General features: G+C 41.5%; 1 protein-coding gene across 1 annotated transcript in view; it reads left to right on the top strand.

The window, feature by feature from the left end:
* gpr61l (G protein-coupled receptor 61-like) overlaps positions 1-19974 on the top strand; it is a 29291-nt gene extending 9317 nt beyond the window's left edge. Inside the window, exons 5-7 of the mRNA XM_063215357.1 lie at positions 3529-3726; positions 16340-16546; positions 18355-19974. Of these exons, the coding sequence (XP_063071427.1) occupies positions 3529-3726; positions 16340-16546; positions 18355-18663 (714 nt within the window). The 3' untranslated portion in view covers positions 18664-19974. The remainder of the gene's footprint in view (positions 1-3528; positions 3727-16339; positions 16547-18354) is intronic.
* The last annotated feature ends 259 nt before the right edge of the window (positions 19975-20233 follow it).

Genomic DNA, 20233 nt, shown 5'->3' with positions numbered 1-20233 from the left:
GGTGTGTCTCTACGAGCTTTTATTGCCAAACAAACCTAAGTTAAACCGAGGCGGTTAAGTGCTGAATTCCGCAAGAAATGGAGATAATGAGGTTTTTGTGAACGATGCGCTGTTTCAGAATGTCACACGTTTGGTATTGACATGAAATTGGCTGGAACAAAAGCTCAGTTTTGTGTTGTCCTACTTTTCCTGACTTGACACTACCTCTGGTCAATCATAGCATGCATACGTGTAGGGCTTCACATCAAAGTTTGGTGTGCGCAAGTTATAATGCCTTTGCACACACGAAAGCGTCTTCAGTCACACGCAGAAGGAGGAACAAGTCCCGAAAGTAATTTATCCCAACCTCGGTAACTAAATCCAATAACCCAATGCCTGATCCATAACTGGTGATCCATATGGGATGCCGTGTTTACGTAGCCACATAGCTATTAGGCTAGCATCTGGCTGACAGCAAACTCCAGAAAATGTGTCATTGTCATGGGGGAGAAATCATAAACAGAATGAACAATTCAACTTATCTGGTTGGCGATGAGACTTCAAAATCCAAGGGTATTCTGATCACAGTTAGGGGGTCATTTGTAAGGATCTAGCCAAGGATCCGGGTAAGATGAGACTTCAAAATCCAAGGGTATTCTGATCACAGTTAGAGGGTCATTTGTAAGGATGTAGCCAAGGATCCGGGTAAGGATGTTAGCCCCTGAAAGTTTAAGGTAGCCTACTCAGCCTGCTAGACACGATATATAATTATCCTCCTCTGTGTTTATTGTGTGAAGGACACTATAAAAAGCGACATAAAGTGGACGCCGATCATACAAGTAAGGAACTACAGGCACGATTCTTGACAGCTACATCATAGTCCACCACCAGAGAGCTATCACAAGGCTAACAGGGCTGCACATGGGCGTGAAAAACGTATTGTTATATGGTGTGACGTCATCGGTCGAATGCTCCATTCATTTCAATGGGGCTCCCCAACGTTCGCACGTCTGATATTTGAGATAACGGACGGGTTGGTCTATATCAGACCGCTGTCAATGGCAACAAGACCTTTCACTGCTAAAGCGACTTTTCAACAAGACTCTAATCAGCTGCTGTGATAGACAACACCTGTTGTCTAGGCTACCTGTTGCCTAGCGGTGTTCCACAACGGCACTGTTTTGTTTTGCGCAGCAACAATCTTTTGACATGAAAAATTATAATAAACTTTTGCATAAACATTAAATAAAGAAATGTCCCCGCCATGTGTGAATCATTTAAGTAGGCCTATATCCATATAATAAGCGGGTTAACGTTCGGCGAGTCGGTCGCTTTGTGGAATAGCAGCACTTCAGAGAGAACAAGACCCCTCCACTCCGCGTCGGGGTCTAAAGATTCTCTCTGTCGTGCTGCTATTCCACGGTAGCGACCTTCTCGCCGAACGTTAACCCTTACTTATTACATCGTCGGTACTCAATTTGTTAAAAATGTCCCACGGTGCTACAATACGATTTGTTTCCATTTGGGTTTTTTTTTTCAATTACTTTTCCACTTCAATTATGTTATGAAGCTAGGGCATTCGATTATTTTTTATGCTTAACCCTATCGCGCCGGATGCATCATATATGATGCATCATATTCAAAGCCCTCTCCACGCTGACACAAAAAAAAATCCATCTCAAAAACATCCTGCGTGTCATTTCCAAATGTCCTGCAGTACACGGAAACCGCCACAAGAGAGCAGCGGTCAACAACAAGTTGATCACAGCTCGGCGAAAAATGCAAAAATGGAGTAGAAGCGGTTTCCCTGACCGACGCTGAGATATCGTCAAATTGCAAAAGGTTTGTGTACAAATTTCCGAAATATAACTCTACATCCTTTAATTTGAACACTTGCTTTGTGCAATTAATCAAGGAAGAGTTTATATTTTTACACCGTGTTGCAGAGAGATCGTGCTAAAACTGATGAAACATATAAGCACCATCCGGCGGTGGCAGGAAGTCAGCCATCAATGCATTTGCTCCATAGGGAAACTTACAAAGCATACCACGACGATCGTTTAACAAAACACACAAGTTGTTTTACTTCAAGACAAAGATATTGCCTTAAGACAGTGTTTCCCAACCAGGGGTACGTGTACCACTAGGGGTACGCGAGCACACTGCAGGGGGTACTTGGAAAAATGAAATTTTAACAAATATATGGAGCTTAGTTACATTGGGATGGAGAAAGCGATATAGAAGTTGACTTAGGGGGTACTCATGGCACAGCGAAAAAGGCTTGGGGGTACACAAGACAAAAAAGGTTGGGAAACACTGCCTTAAGAAACAGGTTTTACTTGCAATTTTGAAAATGTAATGCAAAATGTTGAAATTATGATCTCGTAAAAAATGCATTGAAGTGAATGGAGAAATGGTCCAATTGTAGTAATGGACCCATATATTCAAATTACACATCAAAAATGAATAATGATCTACGTATATTGCACTCATAAATAGGTTGTTAAGCATTCGATCAGCTATGTTTTTACATAGATTTTAAAAAATTACCCAACCAGGCTGTGGGAAATGTAAAATATGGTCCTGCTAAAACCTGCTAAAAAAAAAAATGGCAGGATCTCACTAAATATTTAAAGATAATCCTCAAATTAAATTGTCTGACAACTTTTTTAAATTTAAAAAAAAGTTGTAAATGCATTAAAAGTCATTTTTCAATGGTCATGAAATTGGAATTTTCATTCATTAAAAGCCTGATGCATCATATATGATGCATTAAATATCTCAGTGACCTTAACAAAATTTTGAATTTTTTTTAACATTTCTTATAAGGGACCAATATTGAAGCAAATGCCAAAAAAATAGAATTTTCTCTCATTGCTTTCATGGTTCAGGTTTCACAGGGTTAAGAATGCCCAACGATACAAAATGATTTAATTCGATCGTTGGCCGTAGGATCGACATATCGATTCTTATTTACACCCCTACAGTCTACTATGCATTACAAAGGCAAAATGAGTGCAGTAACTACGCCAACATTGAAATGGAAAGTTTTGGTATTAGGTTGGATATTGTAGTTACTGAGAACTCTGTCCACTCGTATTCCTGTCACACCAAATTTTGTGTTCAAGTCATGTTTCACAGTACAAAATACTCACAGAACTACCCGCGGAGTCCGTTACTGATTGGTTGTGGTACCACTCTACACACTTTTGTCTTGTTATTTGTATGCTTTGTCAACCTGGTGTCGTAACAGTCATGCTAATGAAGCACAATAGTAGTAAGGTAAGGTCAGACCATCTCCCGCCCAACACGGAGACGGATTCCTCTTAGCTTTTGCCAGACTGTTTGAAAGAGTCAACAGTCGGCTTTCGCCCAGGCTAAAATAAAACGACCCTCCAGGCAAAATTTGTATCCCGCCCCTGAATTTGACATCCCTGCAATAAGGAGTACAAAAGCCATATATATATATATATATATATATATATATATATATATATATATATATATATGTTGTGAATGCAATCCATTAATCAGTCATTCATCATTCAGGTGGCACGTACAGCAGCGGCTCGTCAGCAGGTACAAGTGCCCACCTGGGTGGCCAATGTAGCGGGCAAGAAGGCGCGACGCAAGGACTCTGTGAACAGCCAGACGACCATCATCACCACCACCCCACACAGCAGCTCCAGCTCCAGCTCCTCCATCGCCATGGGCCGCAGCCTGCCCCAGAGGCTCTCCTCAGAACGGGTGGGTACTAAAACCCTAAATTCTAAATAGAATAACACGCAGCCTGCCTCAGAGGCTCTCCTCACAACGGATGGATGCATGGTAAAACACTAAATTATAGAATTATAAACAAAACAAAGACTTTTGACTTTAAAAATCCTTTTATTGAACCATTGCAAGATCTATACATCCACAAAAATGGTAAACACACCCCAATTCAACAGAGTGAAGAATCCAGCAAGTTTAGTGCAACTGCAGAAAACATAGACAACTTAATCAGGCACATTACAATCAGAGCATAAGCTAGAAAAATCAGGCCTAAGTTTCGTAAGACCTTCGTGGCCATGGCACTGTGCAGCTCACGCCACTAAAGGTCATTGGAGCTCATCAGCTGACCGCCAGCACCTCTCTCTCAAGTCAATCAGATGCCCGAGCCTGGCAACTTATGGGGCGGCACATACAGTAGTTGCATGCTGCTCTTGCTGCTGTGTACTGCAGATTGTTCAGGCCAGAAGGTGTTGGAGAACAGTGGCTCTTCCAGCCCAAAGTTTTCTGTCCTTGATATTTTGAACATTGCCCATGCTTCAAGTACAGAGCCATAGAAGCCTTACCAGGTGGCACTTGCACCAGCGCGCTCTGGCCCATTAGAAACACCTGCCGGTCGAGAAGGCCACCTGCCGTTGTCCTGAGTACTGCCAGCCCAAACTCTACCTATGCTGTGGAGATCATATCACTCCAGTTCTTAGGTCATTGCAGTAGCTATCAGTGAGATTTATAACTGAGTTTAAAACTCTTCTGATAATCTATAAGTAACCAAATGGCCTTGGCCCTAAATACGTTGTAGATATGCTAGAGCAATATCATCCTAAAGATGTCTTAGGTCCTAAGTGTTACCCTCTGATAAAGATGGAAGCTATGCCGTCGAAACATGTCAGGTAAAAGATCAAACATTGGAAAAAAGAGGTATTGCACCCCAATAAAGTATGTCTTGAGTTGCTGGCTTCTTAATATAATAATAATAATAATAATTGTATTTGTATAGCACTGTGTCATACAAGGCATGTAACTCAAAGTGCTTAACAAATGGGAAAAAGAAACATTGTTAGAGATAGATTTAAAAGGAGAGGTATAGAGGAGAGGCAGAAAAAGCAGGAAGGCAGAGGAAGAAGAGGTAGACAGAGAATGTAGAGTCATAAGGTCAACGTAGGTTAGGACCAGGATTCTTAGATGTGTAAGGTCCATAGTGGCTGGGCCTATCATAAGTCATAGATAGTCACACAGAGATTGGGCGCTCAGGTGCGGCCCCTGGTGGCATCAGGGGTGAGGAAAAACTCCCTTTCGCTTGATTCATAGTTTGTAAGGGGGAAAAAAAACAAGCTCAGTGAGGTCTGAGAAAAAAGACCCCCTATAGTCAGGAAGAAACCTCAGGCAGAGACCAGCGGCCACCTAGGGGAGCCCCCTGCCAGGGCTGGTTGCGAGTAGTAAGGGCGCTGCGGCAGCTGGGACACTATGACGCCTTGGCAGCTAGGAGTTGGCAAGGATGAAGAGGTGGGTCTTCAGCTGCTTCTTGAAGGAGTCGACGGAGGTGGCTGATCGGATCCCGATGGGGAGGGCGTTCCATCTCTTGGGCGCATAGCAGGCAAATGCGGCGTCGCCGATCTTCTTCTGCGGGGGGGTGGGGGTCCTTAGCAGCTTGGCATCAGTGGACCTGAGAGCTCGAGCAGGGGCATAAAAAGAGAGCATGTCTGAGATATAGCTAGGGGCAAGTCCATTTAATGCTTTAAATACTGTGAGCAGAATCTTAAAGTCGATTCTGTATGAGACAGGTAACCAGTGCAGGTCTGCCAAGACAGGAGAGATGTGCTCTCTCATTCTGGTTCTTGTTAGGATTCTTGCCGCAGAATTTTGAATGAGTTGCAATTCGTCAATTATTTTTTTTGGGAGACCAGAGAAGAGAGCATTGCAGTAGTCTATCCTACTGGTGACAAAGGCATGAATAAGTTTCTCAGCGTCTTGTCGGGGGGCCAAGCCACGCACTTTGTTGACATTTCTAAGATGGAAAAAAGCAGATTTTGTTATCTTGTTGATGTGAGGCTCAAAGCTCAAATCCGAGTCTATGACCACACCTAGGCTAGTAACCTTATCTTTAATGTGCATGCTTAGGTCACCTAGGCTTGAGTGGAGTTTTTTTCTTAGGCCCAATGAGCAACACTTCAGTTTTATCCTCATTTAATTTTAGGAAGTTACTGTTCATCCAATCTGTGATGGCAGACATGCATTTAGTCAAGGCATGAATGGCAGTGGTTTGGCTAGGCTCGACAGAGATATATAGTTGAGTGTCATCGGCATAGCTATGAAAATCAACATTGTGCTCTCTGATGATGGAGCCCAGGGGCAACATATAGAGAGAGAAGAGGAGAGGGCCCAAGCAACTACCCTGAGCGACTCCAAAAGGCACATCATACTTGTTGGAGACGTATTCTCCGATGGTGACAAAAAACTGCCTTCCTGTAATATATGTTTTGAACCACTCTAAGACGTGACCGGACAAGCCTACCCAAGATTCAAGGCGGTCAATTAGTATGTTGTGGTCTATCGTGTCAAAGGCGGCACTGAGGTCGAGGAGGATAAATGCTGAAACTTTGTTTGCGGCAGTGCTGAGCCTAAGATCACTTATTATTTTGGTTAGTGCTGTTTCGGTGCTATGGTTGGCTCTAAAGCCTGATTGGAATTTTTCCAAGATATCATTCCCAGCCAGATGTTGATTAAGCTGTTTAAATACAACTTTTCTAGTACCTTGCTTATAAAGGGGAGGTTTGATATAGGTCTGTAGTTGTTTAAAGAATTCTGATCTAAATTTGTCTTTTTTAGGAGTGGCTTTACCATGGCTGTTTTGAATGAGCTTGGAAAAATGCCTGTAAGCATAGAGGTGTTAACAATTTGCAGTAAAGGTGCTGCTAAGCAACCAAGTATGTTTTTTAGCAGATATGTGGGGATCGCGTCAAGGCTGTAGGTAGACTGCTTACTTTCCCTGACTATTTTACAGAGGTCGTCCTCTGTAATTGGATAAAACTTTTGGAAGCTCTCAGGTCTCCTAGGGGGGTTTTCTTGTGCATTCAAATGTCAAAAAAATAAAGAAAATGCTGCACACTGGAGGAAGGCCAGATGGCTGAAATGTCACTTCAGAATAAAACGTGGAGCAGAGTGTGCAGCATTTTCCCTATTTTCTTTGACAAAAAATCTAACTTTTCACTGATTCTTGAAAGTTTGTAACAGCAATAAACATGCTAATTCTGTTTAAAATCAACTAAATTTTCATTAACAAAATGAATACAGGTAATGACCAAGGAGTTTGTTACACAAATGCACAGTTGTTTGACATATTTAAGTGTAATTTTATTACTTTTCATGGCTACAAAGCTGCCCACACCCTGTAAAAATGGCTGTTCCAAGGACAGACATCATCATTTCAATTGACTTACAACATAAAAATCTCTTATGGAATTGAAAAATATCACCGTGACATGGAAGAACGTGTTGAAGTGGTTCTACAGATATGTACATAGTGAGTGTAAAACAATATTTACTACACTGTAAAAATCAAAACTTGGCATCAGTTACACTGACAAATGATTTTCAGTTGACAAAACAGAAATTATAAAGTTGCCTTTCAATACTCACAATTGACATTAATTTCAACCATTTTTCCGAGTTAATATTGTGAAATTGAATGTCTGATTTAACATAACCTTGATGTTGAAGTATCTTGATGGAACTTCAACTTTGAAGTAGAAAGCCCTGAACCGCGCATGCGCACGAGCAACATTTACAGCTACGGGGATTCTCCTGGTAAATGAAAAGGGCGGGCCAGACATTTCAAAGTGCTTGGCTTCGATTTCCATGGATTTTGCCACCTGAAGTCTACCAACACTTGATAAGGGTAAGATTAATTCTGTTCTATCAATCAAAACTTCTGTGTATAATTTCTAGTCTGACACATGTCAGGCTATATAATTTCAGTTTCAGTTAATTTCTTTTAAATGTAGCCTGGGCATCACCCATCAGGGTTGTAGCGTGTAACAGGTGATTAGCTAGCTAGCTGTGCATTCGTTCTCCGTCATCAATTGAGAGGCGCCCAATCTTTGTTTCCTACATTACATTATTTTAAGCATCAAAGGAAACCACAATGTCTTTTCAAAAAGCCTTCTATGTGTTGACTATGGGATTAATGGGAGAATTGGAGTCCTCTCGTGCTAAGTCCCTGTCCTCTCCTTATGGCTAGTAGCCTAATGTCCAACAACTTGAATGTGTAATATTTGGCTTGATTGAGGTTAAATAAAACCTGTAATTTTAGAGTAGAGCTCTAGTTGACTAATGCAATCTGCCGCCATGAATGCCCTTTCGTTGCTATGATGACTTGTGATAGTGGATGGTGTTTGGTGAATGTGAAGTAGCCTAACTGTGCATTAATGTGCTCTTCGAAACTTGTGTACACAAGTCTCGGAAACTCGTGTTTAAACAACGAGTTTTCCAGTGGAAAATACCACTTGGCTTGCATTCATGTGTGTTTCCCGTGTCGGCGTTTGATATTTACCACAATTCACAAAGCACGATTGACAGAGGTGAACAGAACAGAATGCGCTAAGGACAGGGCAGGACAGCCGACCGAGTTGGGGAATTAGAACTGTCTTTGAATACACGTGATTGCTAGATGGTGGTGCGAGACACGGCAAACTTGTGTTTTCCACTGTGTAGGACCTATATTGTGTTGGGTTGTGAAAAACGCTGTCCGTGAAAACGTGAATGATGTCTTCTCCCTGGCTGTGCTCGTCAGTCGCGTGTGTGTAGGCTACCTCTTGTAGAATCTACAGATGGTTATTAAGCGTTCGTAACGCACGGGCACTGTGTAAGCACTTCCAGCGAGCCAGCTCCGTGGCGTCGAAAGTAACATTTAAAAAGGTGTTTATGGTGTAACGGCCCCAGCCCCACTATAACTATTTCCCCACGGATATGAATTGTATTCCCAGTTAAAATAAATATCATGCCTGTTCTGTTTCACTCAAGAGAGACTGCCAGACGGCTAGCCCATCTTCCATCTCCACTACTTATTTCTTAACGTGGTTAATATTGTAGGCTACAAAGCATTTGTCCCCTTTTATTTTTTTGTATTTCAACCGTTGTCAGAAACGCCCCGTGAAGGACATTGACGCAACTTACAACTTATTTTAAACACGGCCAGAACAGCTTATTTTTAGTATTTATTTCATTGAGTTATACTTTTGTCTGCATGACTTTCAAATCACAGAACTACAATAGGCTATGCAAAGAACAATACTAACTAGATCAAAGATAATTGATTTCTCTTGCCATTTAGTTGCATTATATCATGTCAATTCAAGGTTGATGCTCATGTTTCCAGTTTCTTTTAAGATGGGCTATGTCAGTGGTTCTCAAACTTTTCCCATCATTCCCCCCTTCGGAGGGCTGGATGCTCCCCCCCCCCCCCCCCCCCCCCCCCCCCCAAAGCAACAGCTGTAGTTGTGCAGACTGATTCAAAGGAAAGGTGACTGGTGAGATTTTTTTTTTTTTTTTTTTTTAAAGAGGGACGTCTGTTTATTTGCCTTATGCTTCAAATTTATGATAATGTTGGTGAAGGCTTAAAATGTATTGCTTATTGGAGAGACAGGAAATCATTTCCTTGGGGGGGGGCACCCCAAAATCAGATGTCACACGCCCCCCCACCCGAGATGCCTCTGTTCCTGCATGATGTGAGGGACCAGGGGCGGATCTAGCCATTTTGGGGCCCTAGGCAAAATATCAACATGGGGCCCTAAAGTCATATTATTTAAAAATGTCGGTGTTTTGTTGCTATTTACTGTGTTTTGAGTCATGTACACCATCTTCGATTACTTTGCATATGTGGCTAAGCCTACTTTTTTGTGGGTTTACTGGTGTGACGGTTAACTTGGGGCCCCTATGGAGGACAGATTTGGTCGGGGTCCTAGGCAATTTCTTAGGTCTGCCTACTGGAAAGTCTGCCTTTCAGAGGGACAAATTCCCAAGATCTTTAAGAGCAGTTAAATCACTTATTTTCACAACTATAAATGTACTGAAATAGATTATATTTTTCCAGCCATCCTTCATCACTTACAGCCAAGTGTATTTTCCCCTTTTCAATCAATGTGCACTGTAAGGTTCCATTTCAGAGCAAAGTACTGTTCCATGGCATCGCACAGTGACACATAAATTATGGGTCTGAGAATAAATAAGTGAAAAAGTTGATATTAAATACATAGCTAATGTTAAAAATGAAAAACATACTTGAAACATACAACTCCATCTGAGATTGATTTCAAATGTTGATTGATTCAGATGTTGAAATTAATTATTTTATTCTTTTTTTCCCCCCTCCAGATACAACTCTCTCCGACTGTGCTGTGCTGTGCAGTGCGAACACTGTGAAGTTGATCACTCTGCGTCAAACACTACTGTCTGAAACACGCTCAGGGTTATCAAGGGAAAATTGGACCTACCCCCATCAGGATTGTGTCTGTAACTTTAGGACATCAGGTACTTTGAAAAGTCATGATATAGCAAATTACCATGCTCAAAAAACAGTGCAATCGCTTTGGTATCACATGACTAACTCTCTTACAATTGCCGTTCATTTTATCTCCTCAGAATGCTATTACGAGTGGGCATTTCCCCACGGCAGATTATCGGAGGGTCCAGCTTCGTAGTGTACCGGAATCTGTGGACCATCTAAAGGATATTCTCAGAGAGATGCTTGAACTGGAGGGAGAGTTTTCTTTGCAATTTGAAGATCCTGACTTTGAAAATGCCCTTACTGACTTGCAGAGCATTGATGAGTTGCCTCCCGACAGATCTGTCCTAAAGTGGGTGTGGGACAACATTGCTTCACTTGCTATGGAGTCACCTGCATGCGCCCAGTCAGACACAAGCTCTGTGTCATCACTCGACACAGCAAGCACATCTAGTCACTCGGACACATTGGGTTCTCCAAACTTTTACAGAAAACTCAAAGCTGCTAAAGATTTGCCGTCACCTGGATCTGTTCAAATCCCAAGTTTCTCACTCGATGTTGAGCTTCGGCTGAAGCAAGGGAACGACGGTCTACAAGCAAACCAAAACTCCCATTGTCCCCACAAGAGAAATGAAGTCTGCCATCATCACTGCCATAGTGGAGTCCATTTTTGCGTCAGATTGCTACCCAGACAAGGCAGATATGAAGTGTTACGCCGCAGCACTAGTAGCAAAACACCCATGCCTCACAGAAGATGGTCCTGGAACTGGGTATGATGGTTGGCTTGTGAGCCTTTGGTTTAAAGTTGGAAATTACCGAACCAAGTTGCGTAAGGCTGGGCATGCAGAAGTGTCTGTTAACAAAAAGAAAGCTGATTCAGAGGAAAGGGATGAAGTTTCGCCTCAAAAAAGCAAGAAGAGCTGAGGTAAACTTTTTACCTCCACATGCGGAAGGGCAATCAGACGAATCTCTTGATGACCTAAGATCACAAATGATGAAGGAAACTGAAAAGAAGACATTCGATGCCAAGTTCATCAAAGAAACAATGGATGTTACTTTTTCTCTTCGGCGCCGAGAGGTTATTGAAATTCAACCCCTTGTCCAAGTCCTGAGGGACAGATGGGCCTGCCCTGTTCTTCAAAGATGAGGCTAGTACCTGCTATATTAGTCTTAACGTATGCCAGTTTGTACATGATTCTTTGTGTTTGTCTTCGTTTCAAATTTGTAAATTAACTACAACACAGTACACTCTTTCACTGTTTCCCCACAGATATGCCGTGAATTCTTCCGCATCACACAAATTGACCTCATGACATCATTCCGATCATCACTGGCAAGATCACTCCGGCATTGCTGAAGTACTACAGGAAGAAGAAGGAGTCCATGCAGGATCTGAGCTTACAACACTGCTTGCACCTCTGGATGACCAGGTAACTTGTCTGCATGTACAAAATGCTTCCAAATACTCTGAGAAGGTATCACACAATGAAGGAGAGTAGTGAGGCACTTTATTAATCTTGACGAGGTGTCCATCACTGTGCACACAATGCACGACACGGGCGGCTCAAGTCCAACTATGCTATTTTTAGGGCTTGTATTGGTTATTACCTTTCAACCCACAGGCTGATATCAGACGTATAAATATCTGGGAGTTGCATAGTATTGTTTTGGTGTCCCATCATATTTTCAACAGTGCAGTGAAAAAAGTACATATTTTTTGTCATGTACACATGTAAATTCAGGTGGCAGACATTGCGGACCTTAGGGAACGCGTTGCCTTGGAGGGACTGCCTCTCGTCCTGAAAGAAGACAATGGGTGCCTTTTCCGGAAATGCTTTGTAAGTATTACTTCTCTCTCATCGGAACAAAATCATGATCTGCACACTAGCTCCACTTTGAAAAGTATTCAGGTCATACAACCTTTCGACCCAACAGGGTCTTCATCAGGCATGTGATTGTGGGTAGGAGGTGTCATTTAAATAGTCACTGCTCCGGTGTAAACAGGTCAGGTGGATAGGGTGCATCACTACCCAGAGACACAGACTCCACCCTCTAATCAAGGTTATACATGGGTCCAAAAACAATACCTAGACCTACACATATAATAGCCAGTTTATGCTGGCACCCAGATAACCACATCCTAAAATAAACTGGGAAAAAATGGTAAAGAAAACCAAAAATCTTAATCCTAAGGAGTAGAAAAGATGAGTAAGTCCTCACCTTTGCAAGGGGACAGCCCAACAAGCACTTCAAAGGGAGCAGTGTTGGGACCATTTACCATGTGCTGGACATCTCAATTGTGGATGAGAATGGGGGAAAGAGGGTTTCTTTTATTCATTCCCTCCTCCACCTGCTACTGTCATGACTCCAACCGACAGCCTACTATCAAGCTCAACTCCTAACCCATGGTTGGCTTTACATTATTAACTTTTTATGAAATAAATAACCCATGAATAATGCTTAGCTCCCTAACCATTTTTTTTGCGTACAACCTAAGCCTGTGTATCATGCTATGAGTTCCCCCCTGATCTTCCTCTATCTGAATGTGACTATGCTCATACATTTCTTTCTTTCTCCATGTACCCCTAGCAGTGTGTCCGCATACCTCTAGCTATACATAGGCATACACATATTCCTCTGGTTGGGAATCACTGGTATAGGTGATCAAAAGTTCTTATGCTAGTATTCCTTGCATACAAGAGACATATCAATTTTGCTGGCACAGTATGCCTTCATATCACTCTCTCTCTCTCTCTCTCTCTCTCTCTCTCTCTCTCGCTCTCTCTCTCTCTCTCTCTCTCTCTCTCTCTGATTCTCAGGACACTGATGCTGAAGAGACGTACACCAAAGGAGTGAAGATCGGTATCCTTTCCGTAGTGGAAGATGATGGTGTGGCAGCAAGAAGGTCTCTTCCCAATGTCGTCAACATCGCCGTCATCTTGGAGGAAACAGTGGTCCTAGACGACATTAACGACTTGCCCTCTGCTGTTGGCTACCTCTTTGGGCTTCTGTATGCCTGCAATATGGAATATCCGAAGGGACTGAACTACACATTTGAGGTGATCCAGAAGGTTTTTCTTGAGCTTGATGCGCAGAACTGCTCTGCCAGAGCAATGTCTCTGCGGCGCAAGATTTTCGAATTCTTAAGATAGGCTGTATGTGTTTGTGATTTGCCAGTGAGGATGTGGCGTTACCCCCTGGCGAGAGAGAGAGAGAGAGAGAGAGAGCTTTCTGCACTTTCTGTTTAAGACTTTTTTGTGCCAGTGTTTTGTGTTTTAAAAGGTGTGTATTCCTGTTTCACCTTATGACACTGGCATATTTACATAATTTAGGTAGGTGATGAGCAGAGACTCCACCCTCATAATGTGTTACTGTTAATGTGAGTGAACTGTAGCAAGCTGTAACGAGACCATCAGCAGGCAGACATTCAGTTGTAGGCTTTACCCAAAAATTCTGTGCTTTACAATGGCACATGTTGTGTGTGGCATGGCCATATTGAAACTAAGTTTAATTAGTAGCCCCGTTGGGCTCTAGAAAAATGTGTGTAGCTTTTTTTTTTCTTTCGGATTTTAAGCACTTAAGTGTTTTTGTGTGCCAGTGCAGGTGCCTTAACTACTTTAATATTTTCAGGTCTTATTTTTTGTGTGCCAGTGCAGGTGCCTTAACTACTTTTATATTTTGAGGTCTTATTTTTTGTGTCATAATACAACATCAGCACATGGGCCATAGGGCTGCAACCAGTCCTTATTTTGTTTTTCTTTGATTGAGGCAATATGTGTGGTGTAATGTTGAATTACACATAGCCTGCTTTTCAATGGCAAAGCTTCAATAAATATGTGTTGCATTGATATGTTGGTATAGACTTGTTTTTATTTGTTCGATACGGTTAAGTAAGTAAGTTGGGCCAACTCAAAATTTAAAAGTCAACCAATTTCACGGACTTTCTCAAGTAATTGTCCAGAACTTCATATTAAAAGTGAATTGGTTTCACAGACTTAGTCAAGTAATTGTCCAGAACTTACTATTAAAAGTAATCCGATTTCACTGACTTCTTTAAGTTACTATGCAGAACTTCAGATAACAAGTAAAATCTGTTTACTTGGAAAATTAAGTTCTGCACAGTAACTTGAGAAAGTCAGTGAAATAGGTTAACTTTTTAATATTAAAGTTCTGGCACAAAAACTTGAGAAAGTCAGTGAAAATCGGTTGACTTTTTTAATATGAAGTTCTGCACAACAAATTGAGAAAGTCCGTGAAATTGGTTGACTTTTAAATTTTGAGTTGGCCCAACTTTTTTTTTTATCAGTGTATAGTAATAATATATTATTTTCTCATTGCTCAAAATGTGTAACGCATATTCATCACCACCGTCAGATATTTTTTTAAGACAATAAAATCTGGGGTGTATTTCTCAAAAGAGAAGTTTTTAGCCTGTTAGCAACTTCGGTAGTTGCCAATGGAAAAATGCACTGAAAACAACAAAGTAGCTAATGTAGTAAGCAACTTTTGGTTTTGAGAAATCGACCCCAGGTATGCACAAGGTCATTGTCATTACTGAGAACCCCTTTTCAAACCTTTAGCTCTACTACATACTTCACCATCACTGAAACTCCTGGAAGTTTACTATTTTCTCCTCAATTTGTTAATTTGTTTGGACACTGTCCCAACCATAAACTGTCAACACCGTTGGGGTTTTAATAGTATTATATTGCATTAATGTTAATTAATATATACTTTTTCAGAAGCGGTATGAAGCACCTAAGAAACAGAGTGAAAATGAAATGGCTAATGTGAACAAACAATGGATAATATGTAAAAGAGTAGTTATTTGTCTCACACCGTCAGATGTCATCACCACCGTCAGATTTTGTTCCCGCTCGTCATCTTGTTCCATATTTTACTAAATTGTGCAGGTTAATGAAACATTACCATGTTAGTAGTAATGATGATCCAAAATCATACTCTAGCCTCTACTGAGGTGCATTTGGAGGTTTTTTTGTCACAAAACCTGACAGTGGTGACATCTGATGGAGTTCACAAAAACCATGTGTTTTACCTGTTTTTGAGAAGTTTTAAGTATATGCTCACAATGTATCTACAATATTGTGTTGAATTGTTGGAGTAATTCTTCACTTAATACAGTAAACATATCTTTTTACTTCTAATTCTGTCTGACACTGTTGACAAAACAAGTAAGAGCCTATTTTATGAAATATGTAAAACATGGGGAGCTTGGCCAATACATTCGCTGCACAGCCAAAATCTTTGTGTATGATAATACACCTCTATATTTTGGATTTGAACAACTTAGAACCTGTTTTGCCACCTTCTCAAGAATCAGTGACCTACTTCCTAGAGAATCTAACTGATGAAGAAAAATCACACTCACAAACATACTGTACACACACATAAATAAAATGTTAATGCAAGATGCCATTGACGTGAGAGTGCTATTTATTTTGCTAAATGTAGGTAATAATGAGGCCACTGGCACCACCCTCAGATTACTGTCACCACCGTCAACTCTTAAGTCACCACCATAAGAAGGAGTTTTGGATATTTTAAATCAATGTGCTTACAAATTTTTCCTTTGGAGTTGTTGAATTATTAAAGTATTAGCTAATTTAAGCCAACACGAATATTTGTGAAATAATAAAAAAAAATATTGTGCTCTTTAGGCGTAAAGTAAGCACTGTATGATATTGTAAAATCAGTACTTGTGCAAAAAATACACATAGGCCTAATGACTTAAAAACTTCAGATACATATGCAACCAAATGAATACCATTTTAATTGCTTTTAATTGTATCTGACGGAGTTGACAAAAAACAAGGTATGATCGGAGAAAAGCCTGATTTCTGAAAAAAATACAAAATGGGGAGATTGGACTTGTGCATTTCTGAAAAGCCAAGACCTTAGTCTATGAGGATATAACATATTGGTTCGCAATTTTTCTTTCAACACTACAACCTGTTTTAGCCACTTTTTCAAGAATCAGTGTTTTACATTATCTGAAGTATAATAAAAACCTCAGCTTTAACAATGAAGTTGACTTGACTGACTTGACTGAAAATGTCTACCTGTCTGCAGGTGTTTGGGGGTGGCAAGGCAGCGGTGACCCTGGTGGTGATCGTGGGCCAGTTCCTGGTCTGCTGGCTGCCCTACTTCACCTTCCACCTGCACCTGTCCCTCTCCACGCCCCTGCAGAGCCCAGGGGACATTGAGGAGGTGGTCACCTGGCTGGCCTTCTCCTCCTTCGCAGTTAACCCCTTCTTCTATGGCCTGCTCAACCGGCAGGTAGTGTATATAGTGCAGTGTTTTCAAAGTGGGGGCCATGGACTCCAGGTGGGAAGCGAGGGTGTGCCAGGGGGCCAGTGGCAGGTCGGCAGGAAAAACATAGCAAAATTAGGGGTGGGCATAGATTAATTTTTTTAATCTAGATTAATCTCACTGTAATTATGACATTAATCTAGATTAATCTAGATTAATCTATATCAAAATGGCTCATTCAAAATAGACACGCTAGCGAAACAATGCCGAAAAAAACCTTGAGGTTTCTTAAGAAAGATGGCACATTAGATCAGAGCTCATTTATTTTTTCCCAAATGCATCTCATCTTGAAAAATGGTCATGTTGATACTTGGTGATGAAAAAAATCACTGCAATATTTGTAAAGTGTGTCAAATATGTTAGGAAGCATTTACAGTTATAAGATACTGAAATTTCAGAATGAACAGCGCTATAAGTTGTATAGGCGAATAGACCCTACAGATAAATCTATCAAACAATTAGGCTATTTAAACAAAATGACCTCAACAATTCAGCATTTCTAATGGGCAGAGAGAGAGAGAGAGAGAGAGAATCTGCCACTGACTGTTAAAAAGAGCAGCCGCTCCTTTAAGAGAGGGAGGAGCTCTGCGCACAGCAGCCCACAGCTCCAGGCTGGATTTCTAGAACCTACAGCACTGGCCTTTGGGGACCCGACAGTTGTTCTAAGAGTTAGAATTCTCGAGGAGTAACAACTTCAAAATGAATTCAGTTTGAAAAAAAAAAACAAAAAAAAACTCAAGCGCGGCAACCGCGAGGTTTATTATTACCGTCTGTTGTATCTCAATAGTCGCAAATGCGTGATCGCAACACAATTACACAAACATTCAGCGAGAGTAGATATTGACAGTTTCAGTTTGACAATCTTCAAAATGCATATCACACGGAATGTTTTGCAATTATGGCACCGGCAAGATTTCTGGAAGTTGTCCATGTGGTCCATGCAATGTTTATGTGTTCCATGCAATGCGTGAGGAAATGTAGGCTATGTCGGGCTGGTAGGCTACTCACACAATGTGCTTCACCTCAAACAATAACGTCTCTTTAGTCTACCATTTATGAAAAAACACTCAAACAACACCTACCACGGCAGAGAGATTAATGTTTTCAGCATGCAAACCCTGTTCATATTTAGGTCTGCTGATAGCAACAGGTGGAGAGGAGAAGCGACTGGGGCGCAGTCTGAAAGCGTCTGTCAATCAAGCGCCATGGTGACGTGCATACCCAAACTCCAAAGCCATATTTTGAGTATAGATTAACGTGCGATATTTTCTTTATCGCGCGATAAGAGTCTCACATTGTCGCAGCACGTTAACGCCGATAACGGCCCACCACTAAACAAAAGACAATTAATAATTTCATAAATTGAATAACATAATTAGCCAAAAAAAAAAAAAAATAGGCTAAACGGTCTCAGTGGAATATTTTATTTCTTATGTTTATCGAGTTATGAAAGCGGGTGCACAGAAAAGGGGGGCCTTGGCTGGAATCTACCGGTATATGGGGGGCCTTGTCATTGCAAAATCTGGGAACCCCTGGTATAGTGAACTGTATATAGTATGTGACTGTTGGCGTTTTTGTATGGCTTATTGTGTGAGTATGTGCTTATGTTGTCTGACAGTATTTGTTTGAGTGTGCATGTATGGTGCTCGATGCCCTTGTGTACATGTATTGTGGGATTGATGTCTTCATGTTGCCTGTAACAAATAGTGGTGAAAACGAATTTCCCTTTGGAGACAATAAAGGCTATCTATCTATCTATTTATCTATCTATCTAGATCCGCGAGCAGCTGGTGAGACTGGGCCGGTGCTGCGGGGCGAGCCGGCCCGTGGAGCTGGGCGGGGGAGGGGGCGGCACCACGTCCTCCCTGAGCCAGGAGGGCGGCTCCCTCCAGGAGAACTTCCTTCAGTTCCTGCAGAGGACCGGCAGCAGCGCCACGGCAACGGCCACGGCAGCAGTGACAGTAATGGCAACAGACGAGGCCGAGACCACACGCACCACCAGTGCAGCCTGCTCCACCCCGCGGAACACGCTAGAAGAGCAAGGTGTCAGGATACCTGGACAGATACCAGAGGAATACAGCTGAGATACACTACTATGCTCTCCTTCCTCTAACCTGCAGAGTTGGTATTCTTGGTGGACTAAAGAGAGGACATCAGGATACGCCAACAGATCTCAAGGAAGTACATCTGGGATAGACAACACTCTCTCTCTCCCCTGTCCTGCAGTATGTATATTCCTAGGGGACAAAAGACTGCCAAAAGAGTGCCAGGTCCCCCAGACAGCTCCCCACAGTTTGAATGGCTCTCAATGCGTTCATTTTTAACTTTTTAATGAAGGTGATATTTTCACCAGGGTCTCTGGTTGAGACAGCCCTATCCACGTTGCTGCCTGATGGGCTGTGTTGTTGTGCATATGCATTACTGTTCATGGACATAAGACAGGTTGATATCAGGCTCACCACACACACCCCAGATGAAAACAGGACCCCATAGGTCTGCAGTAAAAAATATGCACACTGTATTTTAAATGTTCACTAAAACGTCAGAAACAAATCCCAGACTAAAGAGCTTGGTCTCTGGGCTGTGTGTTGTCCAAAATGTTGTTTTTTAATTCCATAAAAGACAAGGTAACATTTCAACGTTGGGCCCAGGATGACATACCGTATAGTACCCACCCTCTCATGACTGTGCAGAAAGACTCTCTTTCTCCCACAATTGCTTCCAAAAAAGTATTTATTTCATAGAAAAGGCAGCAGACAAGGCAACATTTCAACCACAGTGTGAAAAGAAATGGCACCCTGCCACACCTACAATGTTGTTCAGCCGTTTGAGGTTAACTCTAAGCCAGGGTAACAACAGCCTTTTTTGGATGATACTTTACCGGCAAAGATGCTGCGTGAGAAGGTTTGCCTCATGAGAAATGTTGGAGTATACTGTCTGTACACCTGTAGCTGACCCATAGATGCCAGTGTTTGGAGCCACTGATGGAGCATTTCAATACAGTTTTCCATACAGTAACCCATGTGGTTGCGTCATTCCCTCAGCAAAGGATGAGACCTGCCATCCTGGCCAAAAGACGCTTTTTGGACCAACTATTTTTCTTTGCCGATTTTGCATAAGTTTATGGAGCATTCATTTAAAAATTGGTGGTGATGTTTACATACCAAACCGTTATCCTGTAAGAAATTCCCCCAACTAACTTATTGTTATTGATTATAACACTGCCTGTCAGATGTGATTGCCTATGGAACACAAGGTAATTCAGATCTGATGAACTTAAATTTAAGCATTTGATTACGTAATTTGAAATGTTACCATCTCAGTGTTTAGAGACTAACCAAATACTGCACATCTTAAATGACACTGTGTTTTAAAATGCATTAAAACGGCTTCACTTCTCCAGATATTGTAGCATGACATTTCTTGTTACCACATAAAGTACAGTAGGCTATACAGTATGTATGACTATTGAACTTTCATTACGGCAAAGATTACTTAAACATAACAAACAATCTTTACCAACGCATTTCACCTTGACTTTTGCCATTCTTGCTAACAAATGTACAACAGGGTTTGTGTCTTAAGGGCTTAAACAAACAGAAAAAGAAAATCGATGTACAATACAGTTTTTCATGTTATGTTGCATAGCAACCC

Source organism: Engraulis encrasicolus, chromosome 14, assembly GCF_034702125.1.
Source record: "Engraulis encrasicolus isolate BLACKSEA-1 chromosome 14, IST_EnEncr_1.0, whole genome shotgun sequence".
Taxonomy (NCBI): Eukaryota; Metazoa; Chordata; class Actinopteri; order Clupeiformes; family Engraulidae; genus Engraulis; species Engraulis encrasicolus.
The sequence above is the reverse complement of the archived record's forward strand: the minus strand, read 5'-3'. Positions and strand labels throughout refer to the sequence as shown.